Genomic DNA, 22940 nt, shown 5'->3' with positions numbered 1-22940 from the left:
GGAAAAATAATATTATAGTTTTATAGTTTGGGTCGTTACGAACGCGGTGATACCAAATATGTGTACTTTTTTTTACATTTTCATTTTTTTCCTATAATAAAAGACTTATTATAGGAAAAAAAGCATTATTTTTTTTGTAACTTTTATAACTTGTTTTTACACTTTTATAAAACATTTTTATTACTTTATTTTTTACTTTTTACTTGTGTTACTTGAAGCCTGGCAGCACTGATCGCTGCTATAATACATTACACTACCTAGGTAGTGTAACGTATTATAAACTGTCAGTGTGACGCTGAGAGTTACACTGACAGGAAGCTTATGAGGACCGGCCTCCGGCTGGTTCTCATAGGCTGCTGTGCATGGCAGACCCGGGGGCCGTTGTATGGCCCCCGATTCTGCCTTATAACCGACTGCAGCACCAGCAATCGGTCCCCGGGAAAGTTTGTTGTAGCAACAAACTTTCCAGTTTGTTATAGCAACAAATTTTCCAGTTCGTTGCTACAACACACTTTCCCTGCGATCACATGACCGGGACCTGAACTAATCAGGTCCCGATCATATCTCCGGGACCAGAGGCAGGTGATAACAGCGCGATCCGGGTGTCAGCGCTACTCTGAGACACCCGGATCGTGCTTTTAACACCCAACGTGAATTCACGTCGGCACTGCACAGAGCCCAGCAAGTGCCGACGTGAATATACAGTGGGCGGTCGGGAAGCGGTTAAAGATACTTTGTCACCAAGACATTTACCCACTTCGTATTCATGAGCTACAAGTATGTGACTTATTCCCGAATAGGATTTGTCATGTAAGGCCTCCCACCTTAGCAGCATAAACGGTGTTATATTTAGATATTATTTGCATTCACTTAAAAAGAGAACCTTTCACCTGCCCATACATGTGCAGCATGTAATGGGCAGGGCTGTACAAACCCCATCTCACTATAAAAAAAATGTCCCATCTTTCCCCGATATTTAGAGATCGGTGCAGTTACACTTGGCGCTCCATATTTAAATAACCCCCTGAACAGTCAATGGGGCGTGTAATCGGCAAGGGGGAGTGTAAGAGCACGGTCACAGCGATGTTACACGTCACCTTGCCAATTACACGCACCGTTGAGGGGGTTATTTAACTATCGGACGCCAAATATAACGGCACCGATATCTAAGTAATGGAGGAAGATAGGAAAAAAATGTAAAGTGCCCCAGGGTTTGTGCAGCCCTGCCCATTACATGCGTCACATGTATGGGCAGGTGAAAGGTTCTCTTTAAACGGGTCTTCTATGAAGTAGTGTTAACTGTGGGCTCTGGTCAGTGGCGGATTATCATATGGGCGATTCGGGCGGCCGCCCGGGGCCCGAGGCTCCCAGGGGGCCCATGGCAGCCCAAACCGCACATCATCTTGCAAAGGTACCTATTCAGCGCGCTAGCGCTGCTAACTAACGAGGATGAGGAGGAGCAGGGAATTGGCCGGGAAAGGGGTAGGACACGCCTCCCTGACAAGAGCGGGCCGCCGCCATTGAGTAACAGAACAGCGACGGACGGCTGTTCTGTTACTCCGAATCTGCAAGACAAGAGCCGGGCGGTCGGTCACCGGCGCTGAGGTCAGTACAGCAGGCTTATCCTCCTGCCCAACTGGTTCCCGACCGCTGGCTGTATTTTTACGGCCAGCGGTCAGGGACAGGTCCTTAAAACCCGAGCCATAGACTTTCTACGGCTCGGGTTTTAACTTGCTGCCCGCGCGATCGGGCAGCTGAATGTCGGGTCTCCGGGTGTCAGTGACTGCCGGGGACCCTGAGGAGAAGACAGAAGCAGCTTTCGCTGCTTCTGTCTTCTCCGATGTCTTCTTACACAGCGTTCAATGAACGCTGTGTATAGGAATAGAGACAGCAGCAGCGGCGCTGTCTCTATTCCTCCCGGTGATCATGTGACTGGTCACATGATCGCCGGGTGCCGTTACTGACAGGCTGCTGCTGGGTCTAACTAGACCCAGCACAGCCCTATTAGTGACAATCGTCACTATGAGAGGGCTGATTTCCCCTGTAACTGGGGCTGCTGTGCAGCTCCAGTTACAGTGGAAAAACATGGTGTAAAAGAAAGAAAAAATATATATAAAGTTCCCCAAAGGTCTTTTTTGACCTTTGAGGAACAGACCATAGTAATAAAAAAATAGGAAAGTAAAGTGCAAAAAAAAATGAAATAATAAATACACATAAAATACCCACCCCAATAAAAACCGTCGTCCCCCCCGCCAATCATTGTTGTAACGCTAGCGCTGACCCAATTACCCTAATATAGACATGTAATATATTAAAATTTACGGTAAACAATGACGATTACAAATAAAAGGTCTATTTTAGGGTAAAACTATGTTATTACCAAAAAAAATAGCTGAAACGTAAAAAAGCTTATTTTTTTACTATTATTTTCAAACTTTATGAATAAAAATTCTAAAATGGCAAAAAAGGTGTGTATAAAAACGATAAAAAAAGAAACCTGCATTGTCTACGGAAAAAACGTCGCAAAAATCACGTCGTTTTTATTTATTTTTTTATAAAAATATGTGTTTGGTGCAACTTTGTAATTACGTTTTATTAAAAAATATTTTCACTTTTTTAGATACAGCTGCTTTGTATCCTGTATCCGTCAGGTCAGCAGGACTGACGGGATCAGTGAAACGGGCCCTGCGCTAAATTATAATCTTAGATGTGATAGATTTGAGGTGGATCCTGCGTGTCACTGATCCTGTCAGTCCTGCTGACCTGACGGATACAGGATACAAAGCAGCTGTATCTCAAAAAGTAAAAATATTTTTTAATAAAACGTAATTACAAAGTTGCACCAAACACACATTTTTATAAAAAATAAATAAAAACGACGTGATTTTTGTGACGTTTTTTCCGTAGACAATGCAGGTTTCGTTTTTTATCGTTTTTATACACACCTTTTTTGCTATTTTACAATTTTTATTCATAAAGTTTGAAAATAATAGTAAACAAATAAGCTTTTTTAAGTTTCAGCTATTTTTTTTTTGGTAATAACATAGTTTTACCCTAAAATAGACCTTTTATTTGTAATCGTCATTGTTTACCATAAATTGTAATATATTACATGTCTATATTAGGGTAATTGGGTAATATATATATATATATATATAAAATTATGATATAAAGTTTTTAAATGTGTACATAACCTTGTGGCACTATATACAAGGGGGAGCGCTGTGTGCCACTATATACAAGGGGGAGCGCTGTGTGCCACTATATACAAGGGGGAGCGCTGTGTGCCACTATATACAAGGGGGAGCGCTGTGTGGCACTATATACAGGGGGAGCGCTGTGTGGCACTATATACAAGGGGAGCGCTGTGTGGCACTATATACAAGCGGGGGCTGTGTAGTGCTATCCACAGTGGTATGTGTGTGGCGCTCTTTATAGGGGGGGCTTTTTGGTGCTATTTACAAGAGGGGGAGGGCTGTGTGGCGCTCTCTACAGGGGGCTGTATGGCACTATCTATATGGGGCTGTGTGTAACGCTCTCTACGGGGAGGATGTGTGATATATAGAGGGGGCTGTGTATGGCGATATCTATGGGGGTTGTAATATCTACAGGGGCTGTGTGTGGCACTATGTACAGGGGGCTCTGTGTATGTGGTGTTTTACAGTGTGTGGTATTATTATATTCAGGCACGCAGTGTTTGGTGCTATTATATTTAGGGGCACAGTATGTGGCACCATGATAACTTTATTTTCGTTTATAGGTGTGGAAATGTTGGAAAAGTGAGGAGACGTCTGAGTGGCAAATTCTGCAGAAATGAGTCATGGCCGGGAGAAGTCGTCATGAGCGCTGGACCGGATGGAGAAGAAAAGAGGAAAAAAACTACTAGAATCTGAGACGTCATCACCTGTGAGTCACTAGATTTATAGAGAATCTGTCACCTCTCCTGACATGTTTATTATAGGAATCCTTGTATTTCACAAAAAGTCTTTCTGCAGTCCAGGACTGATAGACAATTCCCCTTGTCAGGAGGTTGTGTCCCTGCACAGTGTGATACTCTCAGTATGTAGGGACACAGCCCTGTGACAAGGGAAATCGTAACACTGTTAATGCTTGCCCAAAAAAGTAGTGTCAAAAATAGTTACGGCGCGGCAGGGCGGCGGTGAGGAAGGGGGGCCCAAGTTTGGGTAACAGCCCAGGGCCCATGGTCTACTTAATCCGCCACTGGCTCTGGTAGATCTAAAACGATCCTTACCTCTCTGACTTTCCGCTTCTTGCCAAACATTATCTTGTTATAGAGATACTTCTCTTTCTTCTTCATCATCATGATGGCTAGGCGTTTCTCCTCATTCTTCTCTTGCTCAGCAGCTTGTGCTTTGTCCTCAACTTTGACAGTACCAGCAGTAACTTTCACATTCAGCTTCTGTATGATAGAAAAGTAATTAAAGCTTTAATATATAAAGTTGAAGGTAGGTGAATATCAACCATTTGCAAGCAGAACATACTTTTTTTCCAGATATTTTTTGCTCCTCCACTTTAACGTTCTCACTTTCATCTTCATCCTCCTCCTCCTCTTCTTCTTCTTCCTCCTCCTCCTCCTCATCATCCTCCTCGTCGTCGTCGTCTTCATCATCTTCATCGTCTGTGAATAGGGGAATAAAAAAAAAACAACTTACTGCTTTTAACTGAAGCAGCTACTCAAGCCAGTGACAACATTACCGCTTCTATGTGTTAGGCTGCCTATACACCTTATATAGCGGTCGGCTAAACCCTCAACTATCTCCCGTGACTGCAAATTAGTAAACATGCATTCTCTGAACAGCTAAGCATGCAAGTTTACAGGCATTAGTAGAGGGGGGATAAGCAGCTTTCACACACCACTACAATACAAAAGTATTAACCATGTTGAAACCGATCCCGATTTCTGCTCGAAGACCAGATGTCGTGGGACAGTAGGGTTATTGCCAACAATTATCTGACGTGTATGTCAAGCTTTATGCTGGCCATATACACAAGACAGGTGTCGGCCTGTTGAGCGCTTGGACAACAGCCATCTCCGCCAACCTTAAAAACACACACTCAGCTTGATATACGTTTATTCAACAGGCGAGAAGGCGACATGCTGCTGCCAGTCATTTCTGACTGAGCTTTATCTACCAGTAGAACAATGGATCAGGAATGTTTAAAACCAGCATTTCTCTCGATATCATATCTGCTATTAAGAGTCCGACATTTATTAAATGTCTTTAGGCAGCTTTAGGGCTCATTCAGACGAGCGTGAATCTCGTCTGTGTGCTGTGCGTTGAAACAACGCACAGCACACGGACCCATTGATTTCAATGGGGCTATTCACGCACCTAGTCACCCATTGAAGTCAATGGGTGCGTGAAAACCACGGACAGCACACGGACCCACGTCTTTGTGCGGTCTGTGTTTCACGCATCAATTACATTGAAAAATGTGGGACAAACACATGGCACACGCAAAGCGCACTGATGCACACAGACAGATTTATGCGCGTTTTTTTAAGAGCGTAAATCTGTCACATTCGTGTGGATGTAGCCTTAGTTGTTGAGCAGGGCTTCATTAACACGCATTACCTCCTTCCATTCTTCTTTTCACTCATCATATTAGCCCTCTATCTTGTGTGCTCTCGGTTTACTTAATCATTGAAATATCAAATATCTTTGAATGTAAATGCGCAACAGAAAAGTTTGTGTTGAGCCACTTTGATAATTGCAAGTGATGAAATTCTCAAATCATAACCGTTATTTTCAGCTATGTTCCCTTTGCCTCATTTCATACCCCAGCGGTTGCCCCATTTGGACAACTGATTTTCTAAAGGATGACATGCTAGTAATAAGCTGATCACCTCGGGTCCAGCAGTGCAAGCCCCTGGTAATCATCCATCACCACCAGGGGAAATAGGAGCAGCCACACATTTCTTTTGCAACAGCAATTTTAGGAAAAATATATTATCACATGGCACCCATTTAAAGGAGCAGACAACAATGGTAGTACATGGTCGCACGGAGTCCTCCAGAAAAGAAACTCATCTTTGCAGCAGCTCTCTGAAATAACTAAAAGCATACAGTTTCATCTTGGCAAAACTTGGATGCAATCTAATCAATAAATAAGAACACTTTCTAAATTACCAATTCTTTCTCCCCTCTGCAAGGCGAGCAGACGCTGTTTCTCTGGAGGAACATAGTCTCCTTCCTTCTCCTCAATAAAAGGCGAGAGATGTGGAGGCAGCAACACACCCGCAAAGTAATCTTCTGCAGGTAGGCGCAAACGGGCATTTACACTGTCAAACACCCACTGTGGTTGTACAGAATATCTGTAGATAAAACAAAGACACTGTCAAGTAAAATCTAGCTTATTATTATTATTAGATTATTAGTAAAAAATGCTCCACTAAGACAAAAAAAAAAGTCATTTTTTTTTAATCTACCGCAGAGAAATTACAAAGTAGAATGTGTTCCCAATATGCATGCACACTAGCAGTTCACTCAACTGATTTACTCTGACTTCGGGCCTGTTCATATCTGCTTTGTAGGCTCCGTTAGGGACCTCCGTCACAGATCCGGCCAAAACTACTACGGACGCGCCACTGGAAACCCGATGGAACCCATAAAAGTTAATGGGTTTCATCGGTCTCTTCCGATATTTTCATTGTTATGCTCCTCTGACGGAGCAGAACAATTGAAAGACCGACAGTTGTGAACCTGCCCTTACCTTACGTCAGTTCATACTGTTGGGACTTTTGCTTGAAGTTTACCTTTAGTCTATTAGGAAGTTAAATTAGCCTTAAACCCACCTCCTGTCTCAGTCTCAAACTACAAGAATCTAAACCCCTTACTTTATTTATAAAAGGCCAACATACCATGCAGTGCTTTAAATTGCATGAGCAATGGATGAAAATACAGACTTAATAGCTTTGGACACCTTTGACATGGACCACAGACACTGAAGGCATATTAACAGACCCAGATGGTGTATCCTAGTGATAAGCCATCAATGTCTGATCATGGGGGTTCGACAGCTGGGATCTTCAGCAATACTACAAGGAAGGGGCTGTGGCTTGTTTGGCCATTCTCTTACGCAACACAGCCCCAAGTGAATGGGGCAGTGCAACATTTCCTACTTAGAATCAGATGAGAAAAAGCCAAAAGTTCCCCTGTGCTTTACTGGACAAAATCAGTGGTTAAGGACAATATCAAAACTAGAACATCATGTTTCTGGGATTGCCACCAATAGTTGGCTTTTGGAGGACTTTGTTATGCCCCCAGGGTGCCAGCTTGTAGTTCAGTTCTATTGCCTTTCTGTAATAATAAGTTGGTAGTACGGTAAAATTATTTTAACAATCCACAAGAAAGAAGTAGTACGGCATTCACAGTGTCTTCTGGGTGGATTGCTTTGTTTCACATAGCAAACAAAACATTCATGGATTTAGGGCTCTAGCAAGACTCCCTCAATGCTGTATCTGAGAACAGGGAGTCTTGTTAGAGCCCTAAATCCATGAGTGCTGTGCTTGCGATGTGAAACAAAGAAATAAATGCATCAAGAAGACTCGGTGAGTGCCATACTGTTCTTGTGGATTGTTACTTCTGATGCATTGTGTCTGTTTAGGCACCTGGGGTAAGATTATTAGTCTACTAAGATTGTTTAATGCAGTGTGTAGTGCCAAATCACACCTTCTCTATATAAATGAAAAATCTGTAGAGTTATTTTAACTTGCAATTTACTCTCACAAAAACTTGCATTACGGCGCAGTTTTCGGACACAGAAACGCAAAATAATCTTGAACCCTAGAAGCAAAAATAGCAGACAAATTATGAGACTTATCAGGAGTAGGATTACCTGTTGATGATCTGTGGTTCTACATTTGGTCTGTCTACAATGTGATGTGTAATAGACGTGTCTGAGCTGTCATACGTTGCGCCAATACATATGGAGCTGTCCCAGGATACCTGTCCTCCAAAACTCCTAGACAAATAAAAATATCAATGTTACAGCAAATTGCCAAAATAGTGTGTACAGTATAGTTCCGTTTTGTTAGCCACACCACATACGGTCAGGTGCATAAGGCCTAAAGGGATAGATCAAAAGTTTAGGCCTCATGTACACGGCCACGGGCCTTATTTTCGAAGTATGGGAGCACAGCCTGTAAAATACGAAAAGTAGGACATGCTACATAATTTCCGGCACGGTTACCTATCCATAGCGATATGTAAAGGTGTCCGCGGCCAATAGAACCAGGCGGGTCCCTAATTACGGTCTGCAATTGCGGACCGTATTACGGTCTGCAATTACGGAGATTTTTTACGGTCGTGTGCATGGGGCCTCACTCTGATGTGGATTTGGCACAAAGGAAACAAGTTACAATACTGCAAACAATTTACTTCTGTCACATTTAGACGATTGCAATACAAAACAGGACAATCTAAACTCATTGTTTATTTTTAGGCAATGTGTTTTATGTATTTGTAGAGCAAAAAAACACAGGTAAAATAAGACTTTTATTCAACATTTTACATATAGAATTAAAGTAACTTTATAAAAGATATATCTGTGTCAGGGCTCTGTTCATGGGTTCTGTCAGAGCTTTCCGTCAGGGGAACCCATGAATGGAATCCAAACAAACAAACGGAAACCATTGATTTCAGCTCTTGCTGTGACACTGTCCGTAGCGGATTGGACAGTGTCACAGCCATGATACACTCCCCCTTGACAGTTCAGGGGGTTATTTAAATATCAGGCGGCAAATATAACGGCACCGATATCTAAATAACGGAGGAAGGTAGGAAAAAAAAAATGTAAAGTGCCCCAGGGTTTGTGCAGCCCTGCCCATTACATGCTGCACATGTATGGGGAGGTGAAAGGTTCCCTGTAAAGTTATATTATACTTTCAACACAAGCTTCTCATTTGCACTCACCGGATGACAAATGCAAGAGCTTCTCTTGGAACTTCCCGGTTCAAGAAAAATTTAAGGCCCACAAATAAAGACTTGTGTTTTTCTTCTTCCTGCTGCTGCTTTTTTCTCTCCTCTTGGAAGCTTGAGTTCTCCTGCACCAAACACAGCTCGGAATAAGGAACAAAATGCACAAGATCATGCAGTCTACTGGAGAGGAATTAGATCAATGCGCTTAAAAGGCTACATCACGGTTAGGGCTTGTCCACGTGTAACGGAATTGCTGAAGAAAATTTCTACAGCAAATTCCACAGAAATACAGCACCATTTCCTGTATTTTTTTTTATGCGGAAAATAGTGTGGATTTTGCGGCATTTTTTTTCAATGCTGGGAGATAGGAATATCTCCACTGAAAAACCATAGCAATTCAGTCCTCTTTTAGCAGCAGGAATTGACATGCTGCGGTACTAAAAATATGCACTGCAGGTGAATTCTGGTCAGAAATTTTATGCAGCGTGGATGAGATTTGTGAAATCATCCAGCAAAGTTGCTGCTACTGTATTCTGCTGTATATTTTCCAATCGCAATTCCGGACAAGCCCTTAGTGTATTGTTTTATAGCGCTGCTACGGTTTCAGGTCAGGATCCATAACAAATGGAGATATATATATATATATATCTGGCCAAATGTTTCACAGCCACAAATTGCCAGTAAGAAATGAATTGAACCCCTGCTGTGCAGCTAGTAATGCAGCAGGGTACAGATCCTTCCATTTGCTATGGAGGATTGCTTCCAAATCGCTTGTTACCTGCCCCTACAGGGCCCAATCAAGCTGAAATAGCAGGATATTTATGAGCAGGTTATGTCAAAACGACATCTTTCTTAAACAAATACTTGATCCTGTTTTAATGGAAAAGCCCTGAGTGAAAAATCTGTAGTGACACTGGAGCCAGGAATTTGTTAGTAAATAACTATTCTTTACTTTTGATTCAGGTTTCTGGATATGAATTTTGACCCTAGATGGAGGCATGCCGCTTTAAGGTTTCCTCTCTATTTTCATTGTGCCAAGTCATTTAAGATCTCATTTTCATTCCGTTCTACCCATTACCAAAGTGCATATAAAAAAAAACACGTTCTATCAATGAGAGGATCCCATGCCGCCTTCCTCAGAACATGGCGTGAATGGATCCGATTTCAATCCTCTGTGGAATACAAGGCCATCATGGCCTCTTGACTTCTTATCTAGGCCCAGTGTGTCAGGTTAGTTCTTTCCCCTTCCTCTCTCTCCTTACTGTCTCCGCTTTTCTTTCTCTCTCTTTACTGTTTTCCTGTTAGTTTACGGAGTATTATGCATGGCTGCGGGTTCAGGGTGCTTACCTGAGTTTCTTTCATTATTAATTTGAGCGATATACTGCTTTTCTTTGTGATTCTTTGCACTTTTGTAATGCAAGTTGCTGGCCTGTGGCCCGATGTCAGTACTGAACTGGTCTGTACCATTTATACTGTGTTTTTTGTGTTTTGAAAACGAAAATAAAAGAATTTATAAAAAAAAAAAAAAAAACACGTTCTGATAAAATTAACTTTCTACTCTGCGGTCCCTACTGGAATGGAGTCCAAAACCTCTTATGGGTTTGATACAGTAGTCACAACAAAAGCTCACTCACTGCATCCGCAGGGAATTCGTCAGCCTCCACTTCCTCTTCAGGCTCAGATGGAATCACACGGGACAGACTGGCACTGAGAGCTGCCAATTTCTGCAGGATAGAAAAAGGGGCAGACACACTAGAATGATCATCTAGAATACGAAGATTGTGGCACCGAGAAAAGACATAATACAAAATAAATTAGATGCAATCAATAGTAAAGCAATGAAGATTTGATTGAAGTTTAGACTTTTAGCTTTAATTTTAATATTGCATTAACCATTTAGGAATTACAGCCATTTATTACTCAATCCCTCCATTTTCACAGGATCAAAAAGTAAATTGGACAAACTAACATCATTTTCAATACTTGGATGTAGTCTGGAACCCATGGACATCACCAAATGCTGAATTTCCTCCCTAAAGATGCTTTGGCAGGTCTTCAGTTGCTGTTTATTTGTGGCTCGTTCTGCATTCAGTTTTGTCTTTATTAAGTAAATAGCATGCTCAATCGGGTTGAGGTCAGGTGACTGACTCTGCCGTTGAAGAATATTCAATTTATTTTCCTTAAAGGAGTTATCCCACAAAAAGTATTGTTAAGAAATGAACAGGACTTTTAAAAAGAAGTCGTTTAGCTATTTAAATCCATAAAAATAAATTTTTCTGTGCTGAAATATCTTACATTGTTATCAACGGTAGTGCCCCCTAGTCTTTCTGCTTTGTCCGAAATGTGTCCATCTTGTGCACGCATGTGCAGTAGGGTTTGTTGTGCAGGTTATTACGGCCGCGCCAATACCGAATATGTGGATATTTTATGTATTGAGACTTATTTTCTGGTTTATTGTAAAAAAAGGTGTATGTGTATTTTTTTTAAAATGTAATATTACTTTATTTTTAAACTTTAATGTACTGGCATATATCTATATACGGATAGTACACAGGCAGTTGTTAGGACATACCTAAGTATGCCCTAACAACAGGAAATATGATCAGACAGCCCTGGGGTCCGTCAATAGACCCTGGGCTGTCTGCCCATATATGGTATGTCCCTCAATCACGTCACAGGGATTCCTGTGATGCGATCCAAGAGGCATCCCCCCCCCCCATCTCATTTTCCCCTGAATGCTGCAGTCCGCTGTGATCGCAGCATTCAGGAGAATAACGGCGGAGATAAGAGGTTTCTCTGATCTCCACCGTTCTAGAGCGGGGCTGCGGCTGTGTAATACAGCCATTGCCCCGCTCCTGACAGTAAGTGCGCGCGCGGTCAGCATGAGGGGATGCGGCTGGCGCTGCTCTAATGAGCGACGGCGCAGGCACTGAAGACAGAACATGAGGGTGTTTTGCAGTCCGCCCGCCATGTTGTCTTCAGTGCCGCCGCTCATTAGTGCAGCGCTGGCCGCATTGTATCATCCTGACAACACGCACTTGTCAGGACACAGCCGCAGCCCCGCTCTCATACATTCATGTGTTCCTATACTTAGCTGTGCGGCCGCACAGCTTAGTATCGAAATACCGGTATCGAACTGTTTGGGGGTGCACAGTATCGAAATAGTATTGAAGTTTCGATGCATCCCTAATGTGCAGTAGCTGCCCTTCTCTCAGCACTAGACATTGATCTGTGTTCAGTGATGGGGCCCATTCATTCTGCCTATGGTTCTTCTCGAATTGTAAGAGGAGAATTAGAGAATGTGCAGTTCCATTCTCCTTCTCGGACAAGCTGGAAAGAGCATTCATTGGCACGGTGGTGTACATCAGCTGGGGCTCTAGCGTGGGGAGGGAGACAGCCCAGCTTGGCTCTGGCATTTGGGAGGCATCTTTACAATAAGGCTAACCACATAGCACTCCCGGGAGAAGCAGCGCCTGGATGGTCACATAGTCCGGAGCTGCTGCCCGCCTGCGAGCCAGGAACAGAGTTGAGTTGGACAGGGGCGTTACTTAATGGGCTGTCATTTTTAATTTTTTAGTTTTTCCTCCCCGCATTCCAAGAGCCGTATGAGGGGTTGTTTTTTTGCAAGAGGAGTTGTAGATTTTAATGGCCCCATATAATGTATAAAAGAACTGTAAAAAAAATAAAATAAAAAAAATGTGGACTGGAATGAAAAAAAACAAAAAAAAAAACAATTTCTCCATGGTATTTTGGGATTTGCTTTTATGGCGTTCACGGTGCGGTAAAAATGACATGTTAACTTTATTCCGCAAGTCGATACAATTACGGCAACATTCCATTTATATAGTTTGCTTTACGAAACAATTTTGTGTCTCCGTATTCTAACTATCAATTTTCCGTCTATGGAGCTGTGTGAGGGCTTGTTTATCGCGGGGCGAGCTGCGGTTTTTATTGGTACGACTTTTTGATCACCTTTTTATTATTTTTTGTGGGGGGGGGGGGGCGGCTGGGGGAGGAGAGAGATGATAAAAAAAACCCCTGCAATTCTGGCATTTTTTATTTTTTTTTCGACACGCAACTTGCTGGATAATGTAATAGTTTGGACTCTTTACGAACGCAGGGATTCCAATTATGTTTATTTTTTTCACATTACTATAGGGGGAAAAAAAATGGGAAAAGATTTTTTTTTTTTACATTATATATTTTTTCCTATCTTAGTAAAAACTTTAGAATAATTTTGAAGTTTCTTTTTAGTCCCACTAGGGGACTTAAAAATGCAATAGTTTGATCGCTTTTACAATACACTGCAATACTAGATAGCAGACCTGGGGCACTTTATTAGGCCCCTAGGCTGCCATGACAACCATCAGGAGCCTGTGATCATGGGCCCAGCTCATTCTAACAGCTTAGATGTCGCAGTCGTCATTGACCGCAGCATCTAAGTGGTTAAATGGCCGGGATCAGAATGATCAGCCGTTACCTTACTGGGCACAAAGCGGGCTCAGCCCGTGAGCCATACTCCTCAATTCCCAGCTATAATGTACAATTACGCAGAATGTTGGGAAGGGATTAAGAATCTCCTGGATTTCTTTCGCTGTATATTTTGGGTCGTTATTCAACTACACTGCAAAGAGACATCCTATAAGTTCTGCAACATTTGAGTGAATCAGAGATGAAAGCCATGCTCTATACATGTTAGAATTCATTTTGCGACTTCTATCTAATCACACCAGTACACACAAAACACCAGTGACCCAGTTCCATTGGCAACCATACATGCCTATGCCATAACACTGCCTCCACCATGGTTGACAGATCATGTGGTGTGCTTTGGATCAGCCCTTCCCTTCGGCCTCCATACGGTTCTTCCCATCATTCTGGTACAAGTTCATCTTGGTTTCATCAGTCACACGCATCTTGTTCCAGAACTGGACACCCTTTTAAGATGTTTTCTAGTGAAATTAAATCTGGCCTCTGTTCTTGACTGTTACCACTGATTTGTATCTTGAAATAAACGGTCTGTATTTATATCTTGTGACAACGATTCGCCTACCTCCTCGAGTGTTCGTCGCTTGGCTAGATGTTCGCAAGGGTTTTTTTTTTTCTTTACCAAGGAAAGAATTCTGTGATCCACTTTAGTTGTCTCTCGTTGTTTTCCATGCCTTTTGTTGTTTCTGAGCTCGCCAGAATATTCCGTTCTTTTTAAGAATGTACCAAATTGTTGACTTGGCCACTCTGCTATCTCTCGGATGTTTTTTTTTTAGCCAAATGATGACCTCCTTCACTCGCATTAACACTTCTCTGTACCGCATATTGAGAGTCCCATGAATGGCTAGGGAATGTAAATTGAACACTTCAAATCAACTTCAGACCGTTGGCCATACCCGCCATGAAACAGCTGATCAGTCAATTGTCTAATTACTTTTGAGCCTGTGAAAATGGAGGGACTATGTAAACATGGCTGTGATTCTTAAACAGTTAATGCTAAATTTTTGTTAAACCCCTTGAATTAAAGCTGAAAGTCTACACTGCAATCACATTGCATTGCTTTGTTTCATAGAGGGTACAGATAATGGTAAAAATGTAGGGGGGAAAAAAAATATTGCTAATTTCCGGACGGCCTCATACCTCCATGTACGTCTCAGACTCCAGAGCATATTTATCTTCATCCTCCATCTTCAGTTCTGCCTCTGAACGAGCATCTAGCTGAAGGGTCAAGAGCAACAAGTTTATTAACTGAATCATGAATGCATCAAGGTTACAAACGTTATTAAACAGAGCAAAACAAAAGTGAGCAGACAATAACAGAAGTCCTTCTGAAACATAAAAGAATGATTCCACCCATAGGCTTACATTCTCACGCTTTTATCTGCAATTTCTTTGAGAAAGGTTATAAAACAAGAATATGTGCACCTGGATTACAGTGTCACTACACAAAAATAATCTCCCATCACTCCAACTCTTCAGGTCTGGAGAGTAATAAAGACCTCTGTCTTTTCCCCATCTCATTAACAGCAAATTCTTCAGGTCAAAAACAGGGAGCGGGGTGGTTGGTATGAACCTGGCTCACGTTGATGGATTTTAATAAACAAAAAACTATGCAGGATCGAGTCCTCTAGCATGCCAAAACTAGTGACAAGAAGCAGGGCCCACAGTGATGAGGACTCCACTCCTTAGAACTGCTCTGCTGAAGTTGCTGGTAAGAGAAAGTGAAACAGTAAAGCATGCTACATCTCCTTATGTTCCCTCTGCCTCCTGTCTCCCAAAACCTTAAAAGATGTATGGGGGTGTTGGTACAAGTTTGGAGGTACAAAGCTTTAGATTGCGTTGCTCTGTAATGAAATAGAAGTTTGAACTTTACATATTTTTTTTGACATTTTACATTTATTACCTTAGGAGGATACTGTAGATTAAGAGTCTGGTATAGGCGGAAGTTCACAAATCCCAGAAGAGTTGTATAAAACTCTGTGAAAGTTGCCATAACCCTGTAGTCCACATCTGTGGGGTGCTGCAAAAGACATAATATTGAGTTTTCAGGAGGATCATTTTTAGATTTCACAAAAGGATCCCAAAAGTCACCAGGCATGCAATAGAACATTCTGTCAGTGGTAAATATAAGGGCCGGTTCACACCTGCTTTGGTGTTTCCGTGGTACTGCTCTGCCAGAAATAGACAGAAGCGCAGGTTCTATTGTATGACGGACACGGTCTTGTTTCCATCCGTGTGTCCGTGGTTTTACTGAAAGCAATAGCTTAGCATGCTGCGCTATTGTTTATGGTATTTTTGTTGCCGGATCTCTGACAGAGGCCGCTCATTGAGCCTCCATTGCAGATGTGAACAGCCCTAGTAGTATTTTCTAAATGTTCTAGTAATACCTCCTTCAGGGCAGTATGCAGACTTTTCAGAGGTTTTTACATACGTACCAAGCCATACTTTTGACTCAAACATATAAATGGTATACAGCTTTCAGTAAAGTGGGCGCAGCTTTTGGGGCGGTGTATAAATGTATATATTTGCGCAAAGCAATTTTATTGCTAGATGACACACACACACACTATAAGTATATTGGGTTTCTACGGCACTTTCTTTAACGCTTGGTTAACAGTTTTTGAACGGTTGGTGAAGCATAAAATGATACATGCAGCACGTAGTAAACAGCCATGAACTAATGTAAGTTACAAGTTAGTTCTAAAAGGGGGTGAGTAATAAGTGACAGTTAAACCAGCATTACGAGATGCAACATGTCATTTATTACGCATCATATGATTATACTAGGTGTATTGTGATTTTACCGGTATGTTTAAAAAAATGTTTACACATAAGGCTACATTCACACAACAGTGAAAAACGGCCGTGTGATGGCCGTTGCTTTTAACGGCCGTCACAAAATAGAACATGTTCTATTTTTGGCCATTTTCACGGCCCGACGACCCACATAGAAGTCAAATCGATCAGTTTTTAACGGCCGTTTTTTTAGATACCAATCCTTGTGACGGCTGTTAGAAACTGATCCTGGCCCTCACAAGAGGACTTCCCAGGCACGGCGCTACTTTAAGCTACTCTGAGCCTGGGGAAGCCCTTGGCGTCACCTTCCATATATGGACAGTGATGTCAGAGCTTTAAACTATGGAGTCCTCGGCCAGAGCATCGCAAGCGCTCTGGTCGGGGATCTCCTGCCATGGGAAAGCCCTTGACGTTACTGTCCATATATGGACAGTGACGTAAGGGGTTCCTCCAGGAGCGGAATCCCCGGCAACACTCTGGCCAGGGATTCCAGCATCTCGAAGCTCCTAAAGTCACAGGTAAGACAACTTCCCCCTCTTATTACCAAGATTTTCGGATTTTAAATTTCCCCACTATATAGCAACGTTAATTAAAAGGGAGCTTTACTTAAAGGGATGCTCATAAGTAATTGTGGACTACCTTGTGTCACTCCATTTGACTAGACCGATTCTAGAACTGTACATTCACTGATGACTTTATTATATGTGCCACTGCATACCAGTGTTATACATACACATTGAGTTGTATTACAGTTGGTTAGGACTTATGATCTAATTAATTAATTATTTTTCTCGCGAGATCACGCTTGCGGTCATTAAGTCCCACACAAACGTTACCGAAGTGTCGAGAGTGTGAATAGAAATCGTGTCCTGGCTGCAAGCGATGTCTATTCACTCTCAAGACACTTCAGTAACGTTAATGTGTGAGTAAGTGACTGCACATCATGATCTAGCAAGATCACTATGTGCTGAGTACATGAATGGAGAGAAGTGTATGACGCCGATTGGTCAGCTTCATACACTTGTCTTTACAACGCCCACTTGGTCAAAAACTAAAAACACGCCCAGTTGGGCATTAAGAGAGCCATTAGCATAAGATTGTTTTTCTAAATAAAAAAAACACTGCTGTAATCTAAATTACAGCGCCGATCACATTATGTAGAAGAAAGGGCGCTTATAATGTGTTGACAGAGCCTCTTTAAAGGAACAGTGTCATCACAAATTATTTTTTTTATATGTTAAAGATGTTAGTGCTTTATTAAAAACGTTTATATTCATTTGTGTGTTTGTGTTTTACTTTTTCTTATTTTTACACTTTTTCTTCCCTATGGGGGCTGCCATTTTTTGTTCCATTTCTGTCTGTGTCGATTAACGACACATACAGACATGGAATACGGCAGCCACAGTCCCATAGGGACTGCGAACGGCTCCCGTCCCATTGACTTCCGTGTACGGCGTCTGTGTGGGAACTGTGCATGCGCCGCTCCCACACAGTCCAATTCGAAATTGGCGCCGTCCGGCGCCATTTTCCTGTGGACCGGAAGTCGCGGCCGGACAGTAATATTACTACTTCCGGTCGCGGCTTCCGGATTTGTGCACTTGGACCAGCGGCAGCAAACGGAGCGGACGGGCCGGAGGGAGCCGCGGCGGCAGGAGCAGGTAAGAGATTTCAATGTATGTTCGTGTTTGTGTGTGTTTACTACTGTATGTAAACCTACTACACTGTGTGTTAGCTCAAAAAATGGCGACACACAGTGTAGGAGGTTACACCGTTCAAACCCCTCGTTTATCCCGGCACTAGCCAGGATAAAGGAGGGGGGGATGCTGAGAGCTCACTAGAGCGAGGGCTTTTAACCCTATGTTGCACTGCTGCAATTTTGGGAATAGCTCCATCTAGTGACCAAAAATGGGTAGTATTATAAATTAGAATTAATTTATAATATTTCCTGACTCGTGAAAAAAATAAAAAAAATTTGAACAATGTTTAATCACCCACACACTAAATGTTTAATTTTTAAAAAAAAAACATGTTTTTCTGGCAACACATTCCCTTTAAGGCCAAAATAGGCCTGGTTGTTAAGGGGTCAACTGGCTATTTGTCTTTTCACAACAAGAGGACAAAAAAAAAAAAAAAAAAAAACTTTGTTGTTTTTTTTTTTCTAGCTATGGCTGGAAGGAGAAGCCTTTTAAAAGGGCTTGGTTACCCCAATCAGTTTTTCCAGTCACCTTTTTTCAGCAAGGTACATTTGGATGTCAAAGCTTATTTTTTTTTTTAGTCATTTAGTTGGTAGAACGGATGCAAAATATGTATTTATATGCACTTGTCAAAAAGGTATTATCTTGTCAAATTACTGAAAAAAAATAAAATAAAAAACACAACATAGTGGATCAAGTGATTTTTCCATAACAAGTAATTCACAGTCTATGGCCTGCGTGTTAGCACAGTTAATAAAAATGGAAGACATTAAACTTAACTTACATCATGGGAAAAAGCATAAGGTGTAATCCACGTTACGGTCTGTCCTAGGATTTCTGCCTGGTAATAGATTCCTTTGATTGACAGGAACACCTAAAAATAGAATGTGAGAAGGCACCTAAATGTTAATCTTGGGATAACCCCTTTACCACTTATTCACAGCAGTGTCTGATCGCTGGGGGCCCCACGTTCCCATTTGAATGAAGCAGAGGTCACGCATGCACCCTGCCACTCAGTTCAATGTCTATTGGACTGACGGAAACAGTCGAGCGCTGCATTTGGCTGTCTCAGTCAGCCCCAGAGAATTTGAATTACTGCACGATCGCAGGGAGGGCTCGGGACCCCTATTCTATAGATCAGTGGGGGTCCCAGCGATCACACATTTATCCTCTATCCTGTAGATAAGTGAGAAATGTTAATCTTGGGATAGCCCCATTAATATTATAGAGAAAATACAAATAATCTGCAACCCTAGTACAATTGATTGTAATTTTTCAAAGTGTGCACACGTTAATGTTACTGAAGTGTCTTGACAGTAAATAGACATCGCATCCAACCAGGACGCGATGTCTATTCACAATCTCGACACTTCGGTAACGTTTGTGTGGGACTTACAGCACAGCAAGCGTGATTTCGCTGTAAGGGATCATTTACAGTGAGATCTCGCGAGATTACGCTTGCTGTGCTGTAAGTCCCACACAAACGTTACCGAAGTGTCGAGATTGTGAATAGACATCGCGTCCTGGTTGGACGCGATGTCTATTTACTGTCAAGACACTTCAGTAACATTAACGTGTGTGTATGTGACTGCACATAGTGAACAACGCAGGATCACTATGTGCAGAGTAAATTAATGGAGAGAAGTGTATGACGCCGATTGGTCAGCGTCATACACTTCTCTCCACAACACCCACTTGGTCAAAAGTAAAAACACGCCCAGTTGTCTATTAAGAAAGTCATTAGAATAAAGCTAATAAAAAGGTCATAACTCAGTGAAAAATGATTGTTTTTCTAAATAAAAGTCACTGCTGTAATCTACATTACAGCGCCGATCACATTATGTAGAAGATAGGCCACTTATAATGTGGTGACAGAGCCTCTTTAAAAATAAAATAAAAAATAAATAAAAAAATAGATCAGTCTTGTCCTTGTCTGCCGAGAGCTGAAGAGCGAGAACGTGCGCGCGCATGCTCGCTCTCCTCTCTCCAGCTTTTGCACTGTCCACAGCAGTGAGACGCCCCTTGCCAGTTCGGCAGACAAGTACAAGACTGTGTGATGTCTCGCGAGAGATTAGTCTCGTCCTTGTCTGCCGACAGCTAAAGAAAGAGAGCGTGCGTGCACACACACACACACGCTCTCTCCTCTCTCCAGCTCTTGCTGGGATACTGTCCGTAGCTGATTGGACAGTGTCACAGCCATGTTACACGCCCCCTTGCCATTACAGTTCAGGGGGTTATTTAAATATCGGGCGCCAAATATAAAGGCACCGATATCTAAATAACTGAGATGGGTAGAAAAAAAAAAAAGTAAAGTGCCCCAGGGTTTGTGCAGCCCTGCCCACTACATGCTGCACATTTATGGGCAGGTGGAAGGATCTCTTTAAAGTGCCACCTAGAGGCAGATTTATAGAAATACTAGCTTTTATACCGGGCGTTGCTCAGGAGGTTGACTTACGGTATAGATAGGGTTTAAAGGAACAGTGTCATCACAAATTATTTTTTTATATGTTAAAGATGTTAGTGCTTTATTAAAAACGTTTATATTCATTTGTGTGTTTGTGTTTTACTTTTTCTTATTTTTACACTTTTTCTTCCCTATGGGGGCTGCCATTTTTTGTTCCATTTCTGTCTGTGTCGATTAACGACACATACAGACATGGAATACGGCAGCCACAGTCCCATAGGGACTGCGAACGGCTCCCGTCCCATTGACTTCCGTGTACGGCGTCTGTGTGGGAACTGCGCATGCGCCGCTCCCACACAGTCCAATTCGAAATTGGCGCCGTCCGGCGCCATTTTCCTGTGGACCGGAAGTCGCGGCCGGACAGTAATATTACTACTTCCGGTCGCGGCTTCCGGATTTGTGCACTTGGACCAGCGGCAGCAAACGGAGCAGACGGGCCGGAGGGAGCCGCGGCGGCAGGAGCAGGTAAGAGATTTCAATGTATGTTCGTGTTTGTGTGTGTTTACTACTGTATGTAAACCTACTACGCTGTGTGTTAGCTCAAAAAATGGCGACACACAGTGTAGGAGGTTACACCGTTCAAACCCCTCGTTTATCCCGGCACTAGCCAGGATAAAGGAGGGGGGGATGCTGAGAGCTCACTAGAGCGAGAGCTTTTAACCCAATGTTGCAATGCTGCAATTTTGGGAAATAGCTCCATCTAGTGACCAAAAATGGGTAGTATTATAAATTAGAAATAATTTATAATATTTCCTGACTCGTGAAAAAAAAAAAAAAATTTGAACAATGTTTAATCACCCACACACTAAATGTTTAATAAAAAAAAAACAAACATGTTTTTCGGGCAACACCATGCCTTTAAGCTCACTATTTAAATACCCAATTATGTGTTGTAAGGCCACATGCAAACAACCGTAGAATTCGTCCGTAATTACGGACCCATTCACTTCTATTGCGCATGGGCACCTTGCTGTATATTTACAGGAAGGTATACGTGCCGTAGAAAGGCTCCGCAAAAGATAGGACATGTCCTGTTTTTGCTTTTTACGGACTGTGCTCCCATATATTATATGGGAGCACGCCCCGCATATTAATTAGAGAGTATTAAAAGTTAACTTACCTGCTACTTACTCTAGTCCGGCCTTCCGGGATGACGTTTCATCCCATGTGACCGCTGCATCCAATCACAGGCTGCAGCGGTCACATGGACTGCCGCGTCATCCAGGGAGGTCGGACTGCATGTCAAAAGAGGGACGCGTCACCAAAACAACGGTACATATGAACTTCTTTTACTTTCAATCGCTGCGGAAACTCTGCCAGAAAGGGCTGCCCCTTCTCTCTTTCCAGCACGGATAGAGAGAAGGGGCTGCAGATTAGTGCAGAGAAAACTGGTCCGTAAGTACGGGTGGAATACTGGTGACACCGGACCCAATGTTATTGGAAGCACCATTAAAATATCCTTAACACTATGATCACATGATTAAAAAAAAATGTATTCCCTTTAGGAAATAAAAGTCCTAAGCCAGTGCTCCTAGACTAAACTACGAAGTGGTGGATGAGGGGCGGGGACTTCTGACTCATGCCCATTTGGCATCATTTTTTCTCGCTCCTCATCTTTACCATTAGTCCCTCCATCGCTCATTGCGTCTCCATGCATTTTAGTCCCTCAATTATACGAGACCGGACAACGGTCCTGCCTCTGTAAACCCGCCGTGGCCAACATCGCAGTGCTGCTGTGTTAGGCAATTGAGCGAGGAATGATGTACGTTGCAGCCAATTATGGGCTGCCACATCATCAATAGGGGGGCGGAGCCTGTCAGTGCAATCCCCTGATTTTAAACCAATGAAAAATCGGGCTTCAAACAAACTTTTGAAATTATATAGAAGATGCAGTAGAATGATCTAAAAGTGTGAGAATGCCTTACAGACGTCAATGAGTTATTGCGACCTCTGATTAGTCATATATACTCATACAGCTTTGAAAAGTGCAGAGGTAGATTCACGTTTAGCATAAAACTACATTACCTTGTGTACAATTAACTCACCTTGCGAAGAGAACGGGAAGCAACAACGTAGTTAAGGAATTCTACACTAAGGCGACGGCAAAGCTGGATGGTCTGAACATGGCACTTTCCAGTACGTCGAAAGGTAGCAAATAGAAAGCACATGGATAGAGCATCATCCAGGTCACGGAGAGAATCAACAAAGGTTGGGTACCTGCACACATAATTAAAACATTGTGCTTATTTATAAATATCGCAGAACGACAGACAAAAAAACCCAAAACAAACTGATGTAAATTGAAGAGATAGGCTTGCAAAAAATAAAAGCAGCGATCAGGTTAACTCAATGGGCTAGTTCACACAGTTTTTTGGCACGGTTTTTGAAGCAGAAACAGTGTCGGAAAACCGCTCAAATAAAATGGCCGAAATCGTCTCATTCATTTCAATGGAAGGCGGAGATGGCTTTTTCCCACGAGTGGAAAAAACAGTGACATGCGCTATCTACCCACGGTTACATCTCTGACCTTCCATTGAAATCAATGGGAGGCAGAGG

At 42.4% G+C, this 22940-nt stretch overlaps 1 protein-coding gene across 1 annotated transcript in view; it reads right to left on the bottom strand.

Annotated features, from left to right (window-relative positions):
- The window catches only part of PES1 (pescadillo ribosomal biogenesis factor 1), a 52846-nt gene that overhangs the window by 5708 nt on the left and 24198 nt on the right, over positions 1-22940 (bottom strand). The window contains exons 5-14 of the mRNA XM_075829558.1: positions 22430-22601; positions 18705-18794; positions 15334-15450; positions 14571-14648; positions 10577-10666; positions 8937-9067; positions 7861-7986; positions 6141-6337; positions 4503-4639; positions 4253-4420 (exon numbers count right to left, since the gene is read on the bottom strand). Coding sequence (XP_075685673.1) covers positions 4253-4420; positions 4503-4639; positions 6141-6337; positions 7861-7986; positions 8937-9067; positions 10577-10666; positions 14571-14648; positions 15334-15450; positions 18705-18794; positions 22430-22601 — 1306 coding nt within the window. The remainder of the gene's footprint in view (positions 1-4252; positions 4421-4502; positions 4640-6140; positions 6338-7860; positions 7987-8936; positions 9068-10576; positions 10667-14570; positions 14649-15333; positions 15451-18704; positions 18795-22429; positions 22602-22940) is intronic.

This window comes from Rhinoderma darwinii, chromosome 1 (assembly GCF_050947455.1).
Source record: "Rhinoderma darwinii isolate aRhiDar2 chromosome 1, aRhiDar2.hap1, whole genome shotgun sequence".
In the NCBI taxonomy this organism is placed as follows: domain Eukaryota; kingdom Metazoa; phylum Chordata; class Amphibia; order Anura; family Rhinodermatidae; genus Rhinoderma; species Rhinoderma darwinii.
This window is presented reverse-complemented; position numbering and strand designations above follow the sequence as displayed.